The sequence below is a fragment of the Petaurus breviceps genome, unplaced genomic scaffold, assembly GCF_028583685.1.
Source record: "Petaurus breviceps papuanus isolate PSGF00001 unplaced genomic scaffold, PetGlider_PUasm1.0 90849, whole genome shotgun sequence".
Classification (NCBI taxonomy): domain Eukaryota; kingdom Metazoa; phylum Chordata; class Mammalia; order Diprotodontia; family Petauridae; genus Petaurus; species Petaurus breviceps.
In genome coordinates this window covers 17,046,054-17,063,707 of record NW_027187361.1, presented here as the reverse complement: position 1 = coordinate 17,063,707, position 17,654 = coordinate 17,046,054, and the positions used below count along the sequence as shown (strand labels likewise).

The 17,654-nt window shown below is 36.4% G+C and overlaps 1 protein-coding gene and 1 long non-coding RNA gene across 2 annotated transcripts in view; one reads left to right on the top strand and one right to left on the bottom strand.

The window, feature by feature from the left end:
• RP2 (RP2 activator of ARL3 GTPase) overlaps window positions 1-9,638 on the top strand; it is a 41,767-nt gene extending 32,129 nt beyond the window's left edge. The window contains exons 4-5 of the mRNA XM_069072917.1: window positions 2,703-2,788; window positions 6,350-9,638. Of these exons, the coding sequence (XP_068929018.1) occupies window positions 2,703-2,788; window positions 6,350-6,433 (170 nt within the window). The 3' untranslated portion in view covers window positions 6,434-9,638. The remainder of the gene's footprint in view (window positions 1-2,702; window positions 2,789-6,349) is intronic.
• A 5,720-nt stretch (window positions 9,639-15,358) lies between these two features.
• LOC138149718 (uncharacterized) overlaps window positions 15,359-17,654 on the bottom strand; it is a 22,380-nt gene continuing 20,084 nt past the window's right edge. The window contains exon 3 of the long non-coding RNA XR_011165404.1: window positions 15,359-15,727. This is a non-coding gene — a long non-coding RNA (uncharacterized lncRNA). The remainder of the gene's footprint in view (window positions 15,728-17,654) is intronic.

Genomic DNA, 17,654 nt, shown 5'->3' with positions numbered 1-17,654 from the left:
CCCTCCTCTTCATTACAAAGGGAGGGGACTACAAATAAGGAGCGCTGCATGTGCTGTCAAACACAGACTGTGTTCCAAGTTTTATTAAACTACTCCTTTTCTTTTTAAATTTCTGTTATAAAAACTATCTGTCTGGATAGGAGAGAATTCCATTCAGAAGTGAATGTGATGAAAAAATAGGATAATTTAAAAAAATAAATCTAATCAGAGGACTTCATATCTGTTTATTACACATCCATCTCATCATCTGATATATTAGCTTTTCCTCCCAAGTTTCTGTCATCTGTGAATGTGATAAGCATGCTGTTTATCTCCATCCAAGTTATTGATAAAAACGTCAAACAGGGAAGCTGAGACTAGAATGCTGCCACACTCCATTAGATAACGGGGTTGCTGTTCTTCCATTAATCAGGACTCTTTGAGGATAGTCATTCATCCAGATGTAAAATGTGCTTGTCTATACTGTTAGCCATCCCACTTGTCTCCATTTATCTGTAACACTATAAAAACATCATCACATTCCTTCCAGAAACCAAGCTGTAAAGCTTATCAAAAAGGAAGAAAGATGAGTTTAGGTTAATGTGACTGGTTCTTAGTGAACTGATACCTAGTGGTCACTGCTGCCCATGTGTTCAGGGACTGGTTAATGATTTTCCAGAGGCTGATGTCAGTCATCCTGCAAGTTCTAGCTTTAAAATCATTTGCTGGTCCTTAGTCTTGTGACGCCACTAAATTTCTCCATAATTCTTTTTAGATTGCCCACAATAGCTTCATAGTCACATCTGCTCTAATTTATAATTTTTCTTAACTAGAATTGATTTTCTTTTAAGCTTAATTATATTTGTCTGACCTTTTCATTGTGAAGATCATTCTTCTTGGTAGGAAAGAGAGGAGCAAAACAGGAATTGAGTAATTCTGTCATCTGTTTCCCACCCAGAGTAGAATGGGCCTTCCTTCTTGTCCTGAATATACCTAGATAAAACTGTTTTTAATGACATTAAACTTTTACAAAAGCTTTAGCTGATACTTTCACACTTGAGCCTTCCTGACACAATTCTTACAGGTTCATGCCATTGTTTTCATATTCATTCTTCTATTCAAAACCTGTTTGTTCCCGTCACTGCCAGCTGCTGGCCCTTGGTGTGATATCTGTCCTTTTAGCTTTTGTACTTAGCCTTTCAGAACCTAAGCTCATCAGAGAGCTCCCTCTCTGTGCAGGCCACAGCGGGGACTTGGGGAGTTTTTTGTTTTGGACATTGTCCCTTTTTCTTTCCTGTTGGAATAATTTAAGATTACAATTTTTTTGAAGAATCTCTCATTCCAGTTAAGCAGTCTTCCCCTTTAGAGTTAGGAAAAATTGTTGCAGGAGTTGAAATTTCAGTAAGACCAGGTGAAGAATTTGTCAGGTGCTAGATATTTCTAGCAGCATGAGACTCTGGGCAGATGTCTTAAGAACTGAAGTCTGCTGTTACTACAGTGTGTCTGTTTTGTGTTGTTTTTAGTTTTCAGCAGGCACTTGCATAAGTTTTACACTTTCTCCCTCCCTCCCCTCCAGTATATCTTTTGTAGCCGCTTTGTGATCTGTATGAGAAAAGTATCCACCATATCCTCTCTAGCTGGGTTGTTCTCATGTGTTCCGATGATTATATCAGTTTTCTACTAAGTGCCTTCTATGTGTGTAATACTGTACTAAGCACTTAGAGTAACAGGAATATTAAATAAGACATGAACCCTGCCCTCCTGGAGCTTATGCTATAGGAAAATAATTATTTTTCTCTCCCTTTATCCTCACTCACATGCTCTCTATTGTGCCCCTGTCCTCAGGCGGGAGGGGTAGGCAGCTGGGTTAAGTGATTTGCCCAAGCCACACAGCTAGTAAGTGTCTGAGGCTGGATTTGAACTCAGAACCCTCCTCACTCCAGGGCTGGTGCTCTATCCACTGTGCCACCTATTCGCTCCTTCCCACCCTTTTTAAAGTCATATTCAGTATCAGAGATTTAAAGCTGGAAGGGACCTTAGAAGCCATCTAGTGCAGCCTCCTCATTTTATAAAGAAACAAAAGGGTCAGAGGAGGTCACACAGGCTTGTGAGTAGACCTGAGATTTGGATCCAGAATAAAATCTTTACTTTAGTATTTATCAGTCATTAGTTCCTTCCTGCCAGTACTATGAGATTATATTTATCTGACCATGTTAGAGTTTGAAATTGGTGATTGTTACTTGTGTTCAGTACATCGGTACATAGAAGATATGAAAGCCCTAAATGCTGTTGGTTTCTAATCTTCACGTTTTTCTATAGATTATGCATAATTTTGCCCACCATTCTTTTTTTCTACAGTGTCTTGTATAGATCTGATTTTACCAGAGACATTTAGGCATTTTTTTAATATCTTCCACAAATTCAAGCCTAGGTAATACTTAATTACCACTAGTTCTACCACATCATGGAAGTTCCTTGACATGTTTTGCTGCCTACCATAAAAGTAATAATAATAATAATAATAGCTAATATTCATAAAGGCTTTGTAGAAATATGAGAAACCTTAACCATGCAATCATCCTTCACACCCTTTCAGCCATTTTTGCGTTGCCTTGCCCCCCAAAAGTGCTGCACATTTCCTTTAGGGAAGAGAAGAAAAGCTAATTTTAGAATATACATTAAATACCTTTAATTAATAAAAGAGTTCTTTGGTTTTCTTCTAGGTCCTGTTATTGCTTTGGAGTTTAATGGAGATGGTGCAGTAGAAGGATGCCAACTCATCATAAATGATGTATTCAATGGGACCAAGGTGAGAAATTGTATCAGCTTATAAGAAGATAGGGATGGTATTTGAAAATATAAGTTACTATATTTACTATAAAGAACTTCCTAGTTGCATAAATTGTTCCACCAGGACAAGTCATCACCTTCCCTGCATCTTCCAGTTTCAGAGTTTTGCCCAGAGCATTATGATATTTAAGTGACTTGCCCAGGGACCACATAGCCATTGTGAGTCAGACGTAGCACTTGAAAGCTTTAGGATCAGCTCTGAATCAACTGCCTCACTGAGCCTCTTGAAAATTGTATGAAATGATAATAGACTTAACATGTTTTTAGCTGCTAAAATTTTTGTTCACACAATTTTCCTCACACTAGATGATACCGATATTACTTCAAGTAAGCAGAAACTCAGAATTGATTCAAAACTTTCCTAATTTGGAATTTTGATCATTGGAAAGCAGCCAAACTGAAGTTTGCCTTTGTATTATCTATAAATAAATGATTTAGGAAGTAAATTAATAATAGATTCAGTTCATCGGGTACTTATTGAAAATTTAGTATGTGCTGAGGACTTTTCTTACAGGAGAAATGTAAGACTATTATGTTGGGGACAGGGCATTTGAAGGAGCTGTTCTCCAGCAAGGGAATAATAAATGGTAGTAAAATTCAAAGCTAAACTGTATGCTAAATTATAAGAAAAAGCGTCCAGGGGAGAGGTGAGTGTGAATGACTGTAGTTGTCCTGTAAGTTTTCGTGGGAGAAATGCAGTTTTAACTGGACTTTAGAGGATAAATAGGACTTTCTAGACAAGGCAAATATGGGGGAACATTTTCTGGTCCAAATTAGGGGTAACTTTATGAGTAAGAATAATTATATGTTCCAGCAAAATAGGAAGTCTGAATCTTGACTAGCACTGAAAGTAGCCCATGATGGAGAGTCTTGAATGTTAGGGTGAGGAGTCAGGACATAAGCAAAGACTCATAACCATTTCTGTGGGTGTCCAGGACTCCTTGGGCAGTTTGGGCAAGCTTATGAACCCTTTCTCAGAATCATGATTTTAAATATATAAAATAAAATGTATAGAATTATAAAAGAAACATTCTATTGAAATGTAGTTATCAAAGTATTAAAAAAACAAAAGTTCATAAGCTCTAGGTTAAGAACTCTTGAGCCAGAGGGAAGATATCTTGTCCAGCTCCTTCATTTCACACATGGGGAACATGAGACCCAGAGGAGGAAAAGGGACTCCCTCAATGTAATAGAGATAGTACGTGGGCAGAGCCAGGACCAGAGTGCCGGAGTTTTGACTCCAAGTCCATTACTCATTATTCTTTTCAGTGCTGGATTTTAGATTTCAAACATTTTATTTTCTTGAGTAGAGAAAAAAAAAAGCTATTTCCAAGTACTATCCAAGTACACGTTTGACACCATTATTGACATTTTAAAATAGCTTTTATGTTTTGTTAAAACAATTTAAAGCTATCTGGGACCTCCAGTCTTTTCTAGCTGAGCTCTCAATTTACAGATGAATAAACTGAGACCAGAGACGCTAAATTAAATGATTTGCCCAAGGTCACAAGAAAGTGGTAGATCCCAGATTTGAATCTAGCTAGATCCTTTTGACTCCAAATCCAGTGTTCTTATTGACACTAGATGACATTACCTTATCAGCTTGATTAATTACATTTTTTTTTCCTTCTTGGAGGGGGGAGGGCAGGGCAGTTGGGGTTAAGTGACTTGCCCGAGGTCACACAGCTAGTAAGTGTAAAGTGTCTGTGGCCGGATTTGAACTCAGGTCTTCCTAACTCTGCATCACCTACCCTCCCCAATTGGTTAAAAATTTTAAGACACCTTTTTGTTTAAGCAAATTCCCTAAATACCTTTGCAAGTTCACATTTCCTTAGCCTCTCTATAATTATCACTTGCATCTTTTAAAATAATCTGCTTTTGATTTTTCACCAGTTAAGATATTCATGAAAATTAATGATGCCATGATTTGCTGCTGTCCTTTTAGATTTTTTAATCTCCTGAAAAATGTGCATGTATGTTACATTTGCTGCTTTGTTTTGTTGAACTCTCTTTCTTTTTGTTGTTATGAGAAAGTGGGGATTTATTGGGAAGTAAATAGTAGAAAAAATTTTAAAGCATTAATAAAACATTAAAAGATAAATATAAAAATAAAAATCCCCAAATCTCCCATTTACATTTATTTTTCTTTGTACTCTTGAGTTGAGAGATTTAGGTTTGAGTCCCTCCTCATATGAGTTTTGTAACCCATGGACAAATAATTTAATAACCCAGATCCTTAGTCTCTTCATTTGTAAAGTGGAGGTAATCTTTACACTGTTTAATAATCTATCAGAATGATTGTGGGCAAAGAGTTCTGCAAACTTTAAAGTGCCATGTTATTGTTATTCGATTGCCACTTCTCCCTATTGAGTAGAACTATCACATTCTTGAAATGTTTGCATTGAGAAGAATGAATAAGATTTGCCATAGAGCACTAGATTCTCCTACCTACCAATAATAATTTTGCTATACTTGGAATAATGCTGTATTTAATGCTCCACAATTTGGATATATATATATATCATTATATGTGAGTATTTTCTAGTTCTTGGGAAATAACTATAGAAAACTTAACAAAAACAGAGGGGTAAAGGCACACAGGATGGAAAAACGTGGATTTCAATCACGTTACTGGAGAGGATGTTCAAATTGAAGAGAACACAAATCCACTGAAGTGTATGAGTTGATAGGTTGTTGTCACACTGATTTTTGTGATTTAAGATTTCCTTAATCGAACTTGTTTTTTTAAAGCATGAACCATTTAAGTGGGAGCATACACAGATTTTGGAGGGAGAAATTTAAAACTCAAGATGTCTGTGTGTGGAGTTGGGAAGGACTTTATACTTTCCTAGCTACTTTCACATCTGTTTGACCTCATTTTTATTAACAGCCTGGGCATTAAGAAGGCAAGTGTTAAGACACAGAATGGTTAAGTGACTAGTTAACTAAGACACTGAGTGACTGAGCCAGGATTAAAGGCTAGGATTAGCCCAGTACAGCTTTATATAAACCAAAAGACATTGCAGCTTAGAAGAAATAATGAAATTTCAAGTGTGCTTTTATAAATGTTCTAATTTTATTTAATGAAGATTTTCATCACAGCACTTCAAAAGTTTTTTAAAATTTATTTTTAGTTTCCAACATTCATTTCCCAAATATTTTGAGTTACAGATTTTCTTCCCATCTCCCCTACCCCCTCCCCCTCACCCCAAGATGGCAAGCATACTGAATACCCCTTCCCCCAATCTGCCCTCTCTTATATTCCCTCCAATTGTGCTTCCCCCCTTACTTTCTTATAGGGCATCATAGCACTTTTTAAAACTTTAACATTTAATTTGCAACTGCAAGAAATGTAATATATCAATTACAGGAGACTTGAATGTTTGGATATTATCTTGAATGAATCTTATGATTGCATTTAGCGGGCAGCAGAATTTTTAACTAGGTTCAGTAGTGAGCAAGACTGATATTTTGTGTTGATTTATTACTAATATTTTTGTTTCTTTTAAATTTAAAATAGATGTTTGTATCAGAAAATAAGGTAACAGCTTCTGGAGATGTCGACAGCTTCTACAACTTTGCCGATCTGCAGATGGGGATGTGAAGTACAACATGAAGCCATTACTTTGACATGAAGCCCAAATTTTCAACTTGTTTATGTAGGTTTTGATAGTATAATTTTCTCACTAGGCATATTTTTTTAACTAATGCTAAAATGTTAAAAGATTATTTTTGAAAGAATTTGTTTAGTATGACATTTACTTGATGCAAAACAGATAGTTCATCTTAAAATTTACATTTAATGGATTTTAAGCACTTAAATCCTTCTCCCACTGCCCTTTCTCCCCTAGAACTTGAAGGTTCACATTTCTGAAAGTAATTTAAATGAACTGTCAATGAAACATCTACAGACAGTTTTAGAAAGTGAATAACATGTAGCACTAGGTTTATAGGATTTAAGACTTGGAAGACACCTTAGAGATCTTTACTGCAATCCATGTTATAGACGAGAAATCTAAGAGCCTTGTCAGTTAAGTGATTTGCTGAAGGTCATATTTGATAATAAGTGGGCAGAACTGGGATTGGAAACCATATTCTCTCTCCCCAAATCCATTGCTTTTTCCACTATGCCGCACTAAATAAAACTTAGCCAAAGTTTTAGCATTAACATCTACAAAGAACATATCGGAATTTTGTGTAATTTTACTTATTTTTGTATAGTGATAGCAGAAAAAAAGCCTGCCTAATGATTTATTAAACTCCTTAACTAAAACTATTTAATTCCTTATAATTTATGCTATCACATTTGTTCTAAGGAAGACTTTTGCCTGGCCCATTATTTGTTTAGGTGCCTCTTCTTTTTAGGGAGATTTGTTTCTGTGAAGTGTGTTTGTTCAATTCAAGGAATTTGATCAAGGAATTTCAGTTGTCATTTTTTTTAATGCTTTATTAAATTTTGATTTACATCATTTGTTTCCGCCAGATTTTGAGTTACCAATCTTCTCCCCGTTTTTCCCCTACCCACCGCCCCAAAATAGCGGTCCCACAGGATATCCCCTCCTCCAGTCTGCTCTCTCTCATATTTTCTCCCATAGCCCTTTCGACTTTTCCAGTGGATCTCTATGCCTCAGTGCCTGTATATCTTATTTCCCAATTACATGTAAGATGGTATTAATAATAGTGTATATATCTATATATAGATATACACACACACACACATATATATATATATATTTGAATATTTGATTTTAAAACTTTCAATTCCAGATTCATTCCCTTCCTCCCTTGTCACCCACCCTTACTGGGAAGATAAGCAGTTCAGGATAGGATGTACATGTGTGGCTAATGCAAAACAATAACATAGCAGATATGTTGTAAAAGACTGACTGTATTTCCCTCCCTCCTATCCCACCTCCCACTTGTTCTATTCTCTACTTTGATCCCGTCCCTTTTCAAAAGTGGGTGCTCCCAACTTCCCTCCCCCCCAGCCTGCCCTCCCTTCCATCATAATTTCAGTTATCATTGATAAGGATTATAAAATGAAATGATGGCTTTGTAACCACAAGATAAAACACAAGTACTTTGGGGCTAGATCTATTGCTATATATAAAGTTGTCAAACAAACTGATGGACATTTGATAAGTTGTTTTACCAGATAATTACACCAGTCTGTGCATAGCACAATTTTCTAAATAAAGATACACATTAGTGGTCAACTTTGGAACTAAAACTGAGGCTGTTACCCGGAAATAGGACTTGTCTTCTGATAATAGTAGAATACTATAATAGTATAACATTAATATATTGATTACCAAAAAGCCAAATACATTTCGGTATTCTACATGTAAAAAACAATATTAAAGTAACTCTTCAAACTATCTAGATTGTATAATTATTTGTGTGTGGGGGGAGCCTTGAGGGGGGTGGAGTGCAGTAAGATAAAATCTCTAAAGTCATTCAGAGTTCAGAAATGTCTTAACAGCTTTAGGAACAATTGAATCTGATCTTTCCATTGTGCAAAAGATAACTGACAAGAAGGTGCGCCACTTTCTTAAGATGGAAAAAAGGGATCTATAATGCTATCTTGGTAGGCCTAAACACAGAAAATAGCCTTTTTTCTTGTTTTTTTTCCTTCAAAAATTCTTTTCAAGGTAATTACAAAATGTGAAAATTTAAACCATGACATATTCTTTGTTACTTTTAATAATGATTTGAAATGTCATTGCTAACTACTTCCATAAATTATATGCTCTTATAGTTAGAGGTCATGCAGTGTAATGACCATACACTTAAGTACTTAAAGAACCTCGACTATGTACCTAATATTGTTTTTTTTTTTAATTTTTGCACTTCATTTCCTCAGCTTCATTGAGACCAGAAAATTCTTTAAGATTAAGGAAATGGTATCTTAAAGTAGAAATAAAAATCAGTACTTGTTTATTAATGTTTTGGCGATAACTAAAGGAATATTTAGTAAACCAGTTGACAGTAAGAGGACTTTTATTTGGTTAGGTCAGTTGAATGGAAAAAAAGACAAATTCGGAAATAAAGAACTATTTGAAGTTCTAATCATGATTAAATTAGAATAAATATACTGTTATGCATATGCCTTTTAAAACCAGAGTTCTTAATTGTTTAAAAACTAAAATTCAGTGTTGTATAAAGTCTGTCATTTGGGTTTTATCTTTTCTGAGATATTCAAGCACAGGTTTAGGAATATGCTGTATAATTGAGGTGTTAATTTTTAATTTTTATCATATGCCTTTAGCATTTTTATTAGCCAGTCTAAACCTGTATATACCTCACTTATTTAATTTTAAGTTGATACTATTTATGTTCTTTTGAACATAAAGATGTGCTTTTATGAAAAAGTACTTTGATTTCATATTATTTGAAGGGATTTTAAAAGTAAGTGAAGTTATATGTTAGCATAGTTTCCATTACTATTATCTTTGATAATCTGACTATATAGCATTTCTCTACCGAATGGCTTTCCAATTCATGGACCCTTACTGTAATGAATGTTAATTCATTTCCCTAATATGTTATATTTAAATTTCCTACTAGCTTATGTCTCTTGTAAAATGTTACCTGCTTTATACAACTTTTGTATATTTAATGTTTAGCTTTTGTATATATTTCATTTTCATCTAGCATTTGTAAAATGGAATCTGTAATAAACATTGTTAAAAATAAAATGCTTTAGTATCCCCTTTATTATAGATCACTAACATGTTTCAGATATACACCAAAATTGTGTATCATGATGTGAATCTGTTTTGGTAGTAAAATAAAAATCATATGAGCCATTTCCTGTTGTTTGTGTTTAATGCAAATTGAGCCCTGCTTTAACAGGCCACAGGATTTACACTGTCATTTTACTTACTGTATTACCCAGAATCACAAACACAAAATTTTAATCAACTTTTTTTTAGATTTCAGAGGCAAGAAACCAAAAATCTTTTCCAAAAGAAAAAGATGTCACTGTAGGAAATTAAGGCATCTACTCAGGAAATATTAACTAAACCCAGGTTGTAGTGAGAACAAGAAAAGCTTGAAAGTGTGTCAGGGTACATTTAAAATTCATGTACTACATATCAGTGAAGCATGTATTCAGTAGCTACTGTGAGGCCAGTGCAAGCTACAGAAGTGCTGTGAGGGAGGGATGTGCAATGTTTAACACAGATAAGTCTACAGTCTCCTGACAACGTGTTTAATTAAAGGTTATTGTGTGGGTGGTAGATCTAATGGTTTTCAAAAAAGACTTTTCTTTTGCTTGTTCCTAATATTGCACCAGTAATTTTTTTTTTTAAGGAATAGGAAGTACTTCGGATCATAGGTTATAGAGTTCAAATGGATCTTCTGGGCCTAGGACTATTTTAAAGAAAATGTTTTTGCTATCTTTTGTTTTTTTTTTTTTCACTTACATTTCCAAATATATCCCTTTCCTCTTCACTCCCCTCATCGGGGAACCATCCCTTGTAACAGGTTTTTTTGTTTTTCGAGGGAGAGCAGTTAAGTAAAGCCAGCCTTCCAACCATGCGCAGTCCTGTATTTGATATTCTATACTCCCAGTCCCAGACTCCCAACAGAGAATAGAGTGGCAAATTTTCCGGAATCTTCCCCAGGACTAAACTCCTTTGTCATTATAATTAGAGAGTGTTCGGGTTTTTTTTTGTTGTTGTTGTTCTTTCCATTTACATTGTTGTCTTTGTGTATATTGTTTCCTGATTCTGATTATCATATACCAGTTCATATCTCTTTCTGCATTCTTTGTTCATAGCTTCTTACAGTGCAGTAGATACTACACCACGTTCATGAATCCCACAGTTTGTTTAGCCATCCCTCAGGTGATGGGGCAGCTAGGTGGCACAATGGGTAGAGTGGTGGGAGTCTGGAAGACCTGAAAATCCAGCCTCAGACACATACTAGCTCTGTGACTCTGGGCATGTCACTTTACCCTGTTTGCCTCAGTTTCCTTATCTGTGTAATGAGCTGGAGAAGGAAATGACAAACCACTACATTAACTCTGAAAAGAAAATCCCAAATAAGGTCACAGAGTAGGAAATGAATGAAAAACAATTGACCTAAATAAGGAATGTTTTAGTTTTTAGCAGACTGGCCACCTTGTGAGTGCATACCTGGCAGCAATCTCGGGACCAAATGGGACCCTGACATTCTGGTAACATTTTAAGCATAATTTTAAGTATAATACCGAACTCAATTCTCATTTTTTAAATGTGAAAACAGGTCCAGAGAGGTTGTGATTTGCTCAACATCACACAGCCAGAGATTGGCAGCTTTATTGTCTGCTGATGTAATTTAGAAAGATCTAAAGAGATTCTCAGTGTATTTACATTATTTATCTACTTAGAAGGTGGCCTTGCATTTTACATACAAATAAACTAGATTCTGCAAAATTGTTCTTAAAAAGTGACTTTATCAGTTAAGTTTTTAAAGAAAAAAAGGTCTTCAGATCATCCTGACTGAGGGTGTTTTTTTCTTTTCTACACTAGACTCTTAGCAATACATATTCAGCCAATTTTTGATTAGTCAAAGGTTGGTGATCTAGAGCTAATCCTTTGAAACCTGTCACCTGGTTTTAAGTTAATTTAACTGCTCATTAGCAGGTCAGACACTGCTAGGGAAATTTGATAACATTAAATTAAGACCATGATTACAGGTAAGAATTGATTTGCTCTTTCTGACTTCCCTACCTGCATCAGTAAACATGTCTGCTTGTGTTTGGAAGGGTTAGAGGCCCAGACGAAGCATACTCAGTGTTACCACATGGTACATGAAGCCACAGGTTTTGTTTTGTCTTTTTAGGTTTGCAGTTAAGTAATTTTTAAAACAATTTTTATTTGAAATAAGCAAGTATTTATTCTTTTCAACTTACATTGAAAGAAAAACAAAAATATGAATAGTCAAGCGAGACAAATTCCTGTATTGGTTATGTCCAAAATGTATGTCTGCATCTTGTGTCCATCCCCTCCATTGGGAAGTGGGTGGCATGTTTTGATGACTGGTTCTCTGGAATCTTGGTTGGTTGCTGCATTGGTCACATAAGCCTTTATGGTTCTTGGTTCTGCTTACTTCACTCTGCATCAACTCATAAAAGTCTTAGGTCCTTCTATCATTTCTTATGTTTAAAAATATTCCATCACATTTGTAAAGCCACAATTTGTTCAGCCATTCCCCAGTTCATAGGCACCCTCTTTAACTTTCCAGTTCTTTGCCACTATAAACAGCAGAACAAATGTCATTAATGCTAGACCTGATTATTTGCCTCTGTATTCATTAACCTATTTTGTAAAAAGTTCATAGGATAATGAAAAATTTTTTGAGATTGTCAATCCATTATCTGTGTCCCTACCTGCAGATGTTTGACTGAATAAAGTGAATTTGGCTGTACTAAAATTTTTCCTTCTCTTCATATATAACGTGCGTGCCATTTCTCTTAACTGTTTAGAGGGGATGAGAAACATTAATTAGGCACCTAGTATATGTCAGAAGCTGTGCTAGGCCAAAAGATTATATAGATACATAAAGATTAAAAGTGGAATGGCCAGTGTCCTCAAGGAATTTATGTTCTATTAGGATTATATACACTGATATATACAAAAGAGATAACAGCTGATTTTGGAATGGAAGATAATAGAATTATTGCCTTGAATGGAACCAGAGATTCTGAAAAGAGATTGCGTTACAGGCATGAGAAACAGCCAGTGAAAAGACATGGAGACAGGAAGGTGGAATGTCACCTAAGAGTAACCAAAGACCAACTTGTGTGAAAAGGAGCACAGTGTTGTGTGATGGGTCTGCATTATAAATTGGGCTCTGGGTGTGAAGAGCTTTGGATGTAAAACAGGCAATTGTCCCAGAGGAGGCAGCATGAGGCAGCCTTAAAACTGCTGAATTGGAGGCAAATGGCCAGAGGTCACACCCCAGCTCTCCCATTCATGTTACCCGTGTGACTTTGAACAAGCAATTTTTCCTCTGTGGTTCTGTTTTCTCATATGTAAAATGAGGAGGCTGGGGGTTCAAAGGGCACCCTCCTTAGCTGCCAGTAGCTGTTAGGGATCTCTTTTTTTGATGACACTTATGGGTTCCCTATCAGTATCTTTGCAAGGTTATTGGAGGTCTGACTTTCACTAGACATTATACTGCCACAAAACTAACCTTGCCAGGGTAACTGGTGGCGGCAGCAGCTGGCATCTATATACTTTTTTCTTTTTTTTTTTTTTGCTTTTTGGAAGGGGGAAGGTAGGACAACTGGGGTTAAGTGACTTGTCCAAGGTCACATGGCTATTTTTTGTGTCAGGTGTCTGAGGCCAGATTTGAACTCAGGGTCCTCCTGACTCCAGGGCTAGTGCTCTATTCACTGCGCTACCTAGCCACCCCTAGCATCTATATACTTTGTGGATGTACCTCAGCTAAAGTCAACTTGAAAGGTATTTATCTGAATTTTTAATAAATTAGCAAACCTAAAAAAAAGTTGATAGAATAACAGCAAAAAACAGGTAGGGCCCTCTGTGGCCAGAGCACTGTGATACAAGCTGGGAGTGTCATCGAGTTGAAGTAATAGCCGATTTCTGCCATTATGGACTTTATAGATGGGGGGGGGGGGCACAATCACTACAATCACTGTTATTACATAGTAAGGACTTCAGATGCAAAGTGGAGTAAACAGAGCCAGGAAACCAGATACTGACTGTGTGTAAATGGAATAAAGAACCACAAAACAATTTCAGATGAACAGCGCAAAATTTAAAGAGAATAAGCTTGAAGACCCCAAAGAAGAGAGATGAGAAGATACTTTACTCCTGGGCAGAGGTGGGCGGGGGGCGGGGGGACCAGGGACGCGGAACATCACACGGAACGGAGGGAGGGAGGTGGTGCAGACGATAGAGAACTGAGCCTGGAATCAGGAAGACCTGACCTCAGATACTTACTAGCTGTGTGACCTGGCCATCTCTGACTCAGTTTCCTCATCTGTAAAATGGGCATAGTAGCACCTACCTCTCGAGAGTTGTGAGGCTCAGATGAGATTATAAAGAGCTTAGCACAGTACCTGGCACATAGTAAATGCTTTATAAATGTTAGCTATTATATATATATATATATATATTTTTTTTTTTTTGGTGAAAGGATTGCCTGAAGTGGGGAAGAGTAGAATCAGAAAGACTTGTTAGGCCATTACTGTGGCAGTCAAACTTGTGTGGTAATGATGAACTGTTTACAATGATCCTGGAGAGAACTGAGATGAGGAGAGTATTAGAGAAGTGTTATGGAAATAGAATTGACAAGGTTCAGTGACTGCCTGGATACAGAATTGAGAAAAAGGGAAAGAAAGAAAAAACCCCAATTTTATCAATATTCTGCTTGACAAACATCAGTATATGAATTCCATATGCAAACATCAAAGGAAGGAAATCACACAGGAACCTCAAGTCTATATTATGGCTTTTTTTTTTTAAAGTTATCTCCAGTTTCATTGGTAAAGTCTGTTTGGTATTTATGGCTCCTCACAATATGCCCCCTTCTTGCCATTTCAGTCTATACTTTCCTTCCTTCTATGCTCTCTAAATCTTACAATATCAACTTAGTTGCCCTTCCTTGAAGGCGATATTCCTTTCTTTTTATTTCTGCAAAGGCTCTTGCCCAGTCTTGGAATAGCCTCCTTTCCTCACCTCAGACTCTTAGAAGCTCTGACTTCATTCAAGACTCATTTCAAATGATACTATTTATTAATGTGTCCCCCCCCCCATATTAGTGTGTCAGTTCTTTGAGGGCAGGAATGTTTATTTTTATTTGTATCATCCGAATTAAGCACAGTGCCTAAAGTGTACTAATTAAGTAGTACCTAATGCTTGTTGATTGGTTGAGGCCACTCTCTGGTTGACTTAAAACTGATGAGAAAGAAAGGGTCCACATGCTGTAGAATTTCTGATAGAATTTAGAACCTTGATGTTTTTGGCCATGTAGGGATCCCATGAAGTTTCTCCTCCAACTGTGCTGTGGCTCCTTGGAGAGGTCCTCAGATCTCAATGCTCTAGACTTCTTGGCTTTGAGCAGGGGAGCCATGGAATGAAGGGCTGCAGAGAGGCTGCTGTCCTACCTCCTTGAGTTTTTTTTTTCCTACAGGTGGGTTAAAGTGATATTTCCGTGAATTTTATTAGTTACTGTTACAATTAGTTACAATGATGGAAACATCATTGGGCAGTTGTGATGGCCAAGCTGGGAATGGTTGATGGAACACTGCACCCATTTACATTCAGTATTTTTGAAAAACCTTAAGGTAACTAAACTCCATCGCTCAAATGAATAAATATCCTTGAACTTTCGGAAAGAGGAATTCAGAGTTTTCTGTTATTTTGCTAAAGGTGAAAGGATCAAACTTTGTCTACATAATACTGTAATAATTTGTTGGGTGTGTTCTCTGTTCCAGGCACTATGCTAAGCACTGGGTAATACAAATAAAGGCAAAAACTAATCCCTTTTCTCAAGAATTATTTACTCTAATGGGGGAGACAACATGCAAACAGCTATGTCCAAACAGACAAGATAGACACAGAATAAAATGAAGATCATCTCAGAGGGAAGGTACACTAAAGTTTTATTTATTAGGATTACAAATCCATAGAATTTTCAATTTTGTTGTTATTCAAATCATGTCCAACTCTTATAACTCCATTTGGGGTTTTCTTAGCAAAGATACTGGAGTGGTTTGCCATTTCCTTCTCCAGCTCATTTTACAGATGAGGAAACTGAGGCAAACAGGGTGAAGTGACTTGCCCAGAGTCATGCAGCTAGTCAGTGTCTGGTGCTGGATTTGAATTCAGGTCTTCCCGACTCCAGGTCCAGCATTCTATCCACTGTGCCATCTAGCTGCTCCCTAGAAAGTCATTACATATAATGAATAATATTTTAAAAGACAAATGAAAAAGGGGAAAAAAATCAGTAAAACTGCTGAATACATGAAAAAAGACTTGAAAATACAAGCAACGAACACTTGAGGACCTTGACCTCTTTAAAGAGGTAGGATAGGAAGGTCTTTTCACTTCTCTTCTTTCAATCCATACTTGTTCTTTGTAATTTTGCAGCATTCGCTTTTGATTTTTTTGGTGGATACTTTTTTGTTTACATTGTTGTAGTCATTGTGTATTTTGTTTTGTTGGCTTAGCTGACTTCATTCTTCACCAGTTTATGTAGATCTTTCCATGTTTTTCTGAATTCATCATTTCTTACAGAGCCTTAAGATGCAACATTTTTTGTTTAGGGTAGTGGGTGAGAGACTAGGAACCTTGTGAGCTTTGAGTACAGGGCTAGGCAACTTAATGTTCACCTTAGTTCTGCTGGTCTCTGGGGCCTCAGACAAGATGCTTACCATTACGACTGAATTGAACTAATTTGTAATTGGAGTAATAAAAATGAACTTGCAAGGTGTAAGAGGGGCCGCTAATTAGCTGATGTTTGTAAAGTGCTTTGAAGAGGAAAAGTGGTCTATAAATCTTAAGTATTATTGTATTGAGCAAAATGAACATGGTTTTCTTTTTAAAGTACTCCCAGCTGTAGAATAGTCTACAAATAGGCCAGTGAATAGAAAATTGCATGTCAAAGAAGTTGTTTTGACTTAAACATGGCTTTCCCATTGGTTGATGTATGTAGCATCGCCTGCACCAATCAGGAAGGAGGATGTGGATTGGGAGAAAAGTTCTTTGCAAAACTTAAAGCCCATAGAAATGTGAGCCTCGGGCCAGTTTGAAGAACCTCTAACACTTAGTTCACTTTAACTTTTTAAACAAAAGCTTTATTGTGATTTTGTTTCCATGCTACATTCTTCACCCCAGCTTTTAGATAGAAGGCACATTACTTTTTATTTATTTTTAACACTACTGTACACCCTGAAGTATTTTCTCCCTTTATGTATTTGTCCAAGTTTTGAGAATAAGTAGAAAAAAGGGGTTTTTCCATTTTTAGCATTTCCCCGGAGTGTTTTGCCAGACTTTGTTATTCCCTGTGATGTAAATGTGGTTCTGTGAAAATATTTTCATGAGAAATGTATTTTTCCATCTAAAATATTTTAAATTATATATATATATATATATATATATTTCAAATGTACTTACTCCGTGTGTGTGTTTTCAGTATAGAAATAATCCTGATTTCATAGGATTATATAAATACATTAGGAATGATCATGGGATCATATATTTAAAAGCAATAAGAAACCTGTATAGGAATAGACCTGTTTTCATAGGATTATATAAATGCATTAGGAATGATCATGGGATCATAAATTTAAAAGCAATAAGGAAAAAAAAAAGCAATTGGAGACCCAAGTAACCTCCCTCATTTTACAGATGAGACAAAGGGCACAGAAAGGTTATTTGGCTTGTCCAGAGTCACACTGCTAGTATCAGGATTTGAAACTTCCTCTATTTGGCTTAAAATATTCCCAATGTTTCCCTCCTTTTTATCTCAAAGATTTTCAATACTTCCAGACCAACACTTATTGGGTTTCATCAATATATTTCTATTCCTAAAGTGCTCTGTGGATAAATTAGCTTGAGAAATGCTGCCCTATGCAATTTTCTCCAGTCTCACCTTCCTGCTCCTCTCTCAATAACCAATACAGTTAAACTCTCTCAACTTAAATTCAGTTCATTTGCACGTCATGGCATCACCTTCCTGATGTCAGGGTCCTCTTTGAAAAGCAAGATCAAACAGCAACCTCTGGCCCTAGGGACCAAACGTCCAGTTGGGCAACTCCTTCCTTCCTTCCTTCCTTCCTTCCTTCCTTCCTTCCTTCCTTCCTTCCT